Here is a 2,941-nt window from a genome sequence, read left to right as displayed (position 1 = left end):
CAGGAGCCTGGGCCCAGGATTTCTGTCTATGCCGCTGGTTACGGAGACAGGGTCATGGGGGAGGGGCCATGAAGCCATGAATGGATTTGAAAACAAAGAATTATCAAATCGAGGTGTTCCTAACTGGGGGCTTAGTGTTGGTCATTGTGCCCAGGGCGGATGGTCAATAGGACTTTGTGCAAGGTTGGGATGTTGGATGGCTTCATTTAATGGTGAGACAGAAGATGGGAGACCAGCAGGAGTATATATTGAAATAGTCAAGTCTAGAGGAGAGGAAAGTATGAGTCAGAGACACCGACCACATTCCCCTGTTCCTGTCACACTCACAACTTTAAGGAAAGTTCTCCAGAATTACATTATCAAATTCCTGGTTGCTAATTCTCCATATTGTTCCACACACTCCAAAGATTTGTGGATAAATCTCCCAAACTCTGCAGCAAACAAAGACATGGAGAAAAAAGGCAGAATGTTTTCCTTTCTCTTTGAACCTGATTATCCACAATTTAAAAAGTAGATTGGGGTCTGTTTGATTGACAGACAGGAATTGTCCAATCACATAATGGAGAGGTGGGACTTGGTAATGATGGAATGACCAATGACAGGAGAGTGATGGAAGCCAGAGTCATGTGATAAAACCTCCAGGAACCCATTACAGCGGAGTTGGCAACTGTTAACGTACACAGCCTTGGTTCAGATATGTCATATGTAGACCAGGTTGTTAAAAAGGGTTTGGTCTTTACTGCCTCAGTCCTTTCAGTATAGGAGCTGGGAAGTTATGCCGAGATTGAACAACATTGGTGCGGCCTCTCCTGGAGTACTGTGTCCAGTTCTGGTCACCCAGTTATTGGAAGGATATTATTAAGGTGGAGAGGGTTCAGAAGAGATTTATCAGGAGGTTTGAGTTATAAGGAGAGGGTGGATAGACTGGGACGTTTTTCACTGGAGTGTAGGAGGTTGAGAGACAACCTGACAGAAGTTTATAAAATAATGAGGGGTATAGGTAGAGTTAATGGTAGTTATCTTTTCCCTGGGATGGGGGAGTTCAAGACGTGGGCACGTTTTTAAGGTGAGAAGAGAAAGATTTTAAAAAGACATGAAGGTCAATTTTTCTTTTTACACATAGGGTTCCAATTCACGTGTGGGATGAACTTCCCAAGGAAGGGGTGGATGTGAGTAAAGTTACAATATTTAAAAGATATTTGGATAGATAAGTGAACAGGAAAGGTTTCGAGGGATATGGGCCAGGAGCAGGCAGGTGGAATTAGTTTAATTTGGGATTATATTCGGCACGGACTGGTTGGAGTGAAGGGTCTGTTTCCGTGCTGTGTGACTTTATGACTCTGAGTGAAAGAGTTGCTCCTACCTGTTTATTCATGAAGACGTAGATGATGGGGTTGTAGACGGTGGCGGTCTTTGAGAAATAGGATGGCATGGAGGCCAAGGTGGGGTAAATCACAATGTCCTTATCCACAGCAACAACTAGGGCAAAGGTTGTATAAGGAAGCCAGCAGATCAAAAACGCCATCACCATGACGACCACCATACGGGTCACCTCTCGTTCTGCTCGCTGTGTCGTCTGACACTCCTTCTGTTGCTGAGCAACCTGCGGAAGGAAGCAGTGAACATTAGGAACAGGAGGAGGCCATTCAGCCCCTTGAGCCTGTTCCACCATTTAATACCATCATGGCTGATCTCATCTGCACCTCAACTCCACCTTCCTCCCATTACTCCTTAAAAATCTGTCTATCTCCTTCCTGAACTTACTCGATATCCCAGGATCCACCGTACTCAGGGAGTGAAGCACAGGTGGCCCTGAGAAAAGTAATTCCTTCTCAGTTTTAAATCTACGACCCCCTCCCCCCAAACCCCCATAATGCTAAACCTCTTTGTTGCCCCACTCTTTGCTGGTCCCAGTTTTCCTGCCTACCCTCACCTCTGCAGTAAGGTGCAATTGTTTTTGTCTGTATATCATCTTTAATTTCTTTGCTTAGCTATGGATGTGTTTTGTTTCATCTCTCTTACAATCTTGCTTCCTCTCTGGAATATATTTTAGTTGGGAGCAAGTGACATTCTCCTTAAACCTCTCCCATTGCCCATCACCTGCCCAGCTTTCCGGCCCAGATCTGACTTCATGTCAATTTAAGTAGCGTTGTTTAACTCTAGAACACTAGTGTGGGTCTCCAGTTTCTCTCCCTCCAACTGAAATTCTAGCATGTTGTGATCGCTCTTCCCTTGAGGATCCCTCACTCTGAGATCATTGATTAATCCCACCTCATTGCATCATTTCAAATCCAGAATAACCTGCTTCCTGATTCTTGGAGCAGAATGTTGTGGAACCAAACGCTGAAATATTCAGTGAAGTCTCCCTCAAGGTTTATTGGACTTATCTAGTCCTTATGCATGTGAAAATCACCTCCTGATATTTGTCATTCCTTTCAATTACTTCCACCCAGGATTTCTTCCCCTTGCCATTTCTAATTTCTATCCAGTCTGATTCCATGTCCCAATCCCCAGTGCTGATATTATTTCTCATCGCAGCGCTGATCTCCTCCTACACCCACAAAACAGCACTTCCTCCATCTCCCACCTGCCTATCCTTCTGAAACTGTTCATTGACACCTTCCAGAATCTTCTCAAAGACATGAAATTCATCAAGATGAGAGAAATAGGCACTGTCCCCATCAAACACCCCCAGGACAGGGACAGCATGGGGTTAGATACAGAGTAAAGCTCCCTCAACACTGACCCATCAAACACTCCCAGGACAGGGACAGCACGGGGTTAGATACAGAGTAAAGCTCCCTCTACACTGTCCCCATCAAACACTCCCAGGACAGGGACAGCACGGGGCTAGATACAGAGTAAAGCTCCCTCTACACTGTCCCAAGCATGAAATAATCCCAGGATAGGGAGAGCACGGGGTTAGATACAGAGTAAAGCT

General features: G+C 45.2%; 1 protein-coding gene across 1 annotated transcript; it reads right to left on the bottom strand.

Annotated features, from left to right (window-relative positions):
* LOC122563816 (pinopsin-like) lies at positions 1–1,700 on the bottom strand. Its single transcript, XM_043718011.1, has 2 exons — positions 1,364–1,700; positions 1–431 (listed from the first exon to the last, which is right to left on the bottom strand). Exons 1-2 carry the CDS (start codon positions 1,670–1,672, stop codon positions 375–377), a joined length of 366 nt encoding a protein of 121 aa, XP_043573946.1. The 5' UTR covers positions 1,673–1,700; the 3' UTR covers positions 1–374.
* Between the last annotated feature and the right edge of the window lie 1,241 nt (positions 1,701–2,941).

The sequence above is a fragment of the Chiloscyllium plagiosum genome, chromosome 28, assembly GCF_004010195.1.
Source record: "Chiloscyllium plagiosum isolate BGI_BamShark_2017 chromosome 28, ASM401019v2, whole genome shotgun sequence".
In the NCBI taxonomy this organism is placed as follows: domain Eukaryota; kingdom Metazoa; phylum Chordata; class Chondrichthyes; order Orectolobiformes; family Hemiscylliidae; genus Chiloscyllium; species Chiloscyllium plagiosum.
The sequence above is the reverse complement of the archived record's forward strand: the minus strand, read 5'-3'. Positions and strand labels throughout refer to the sequence as shown.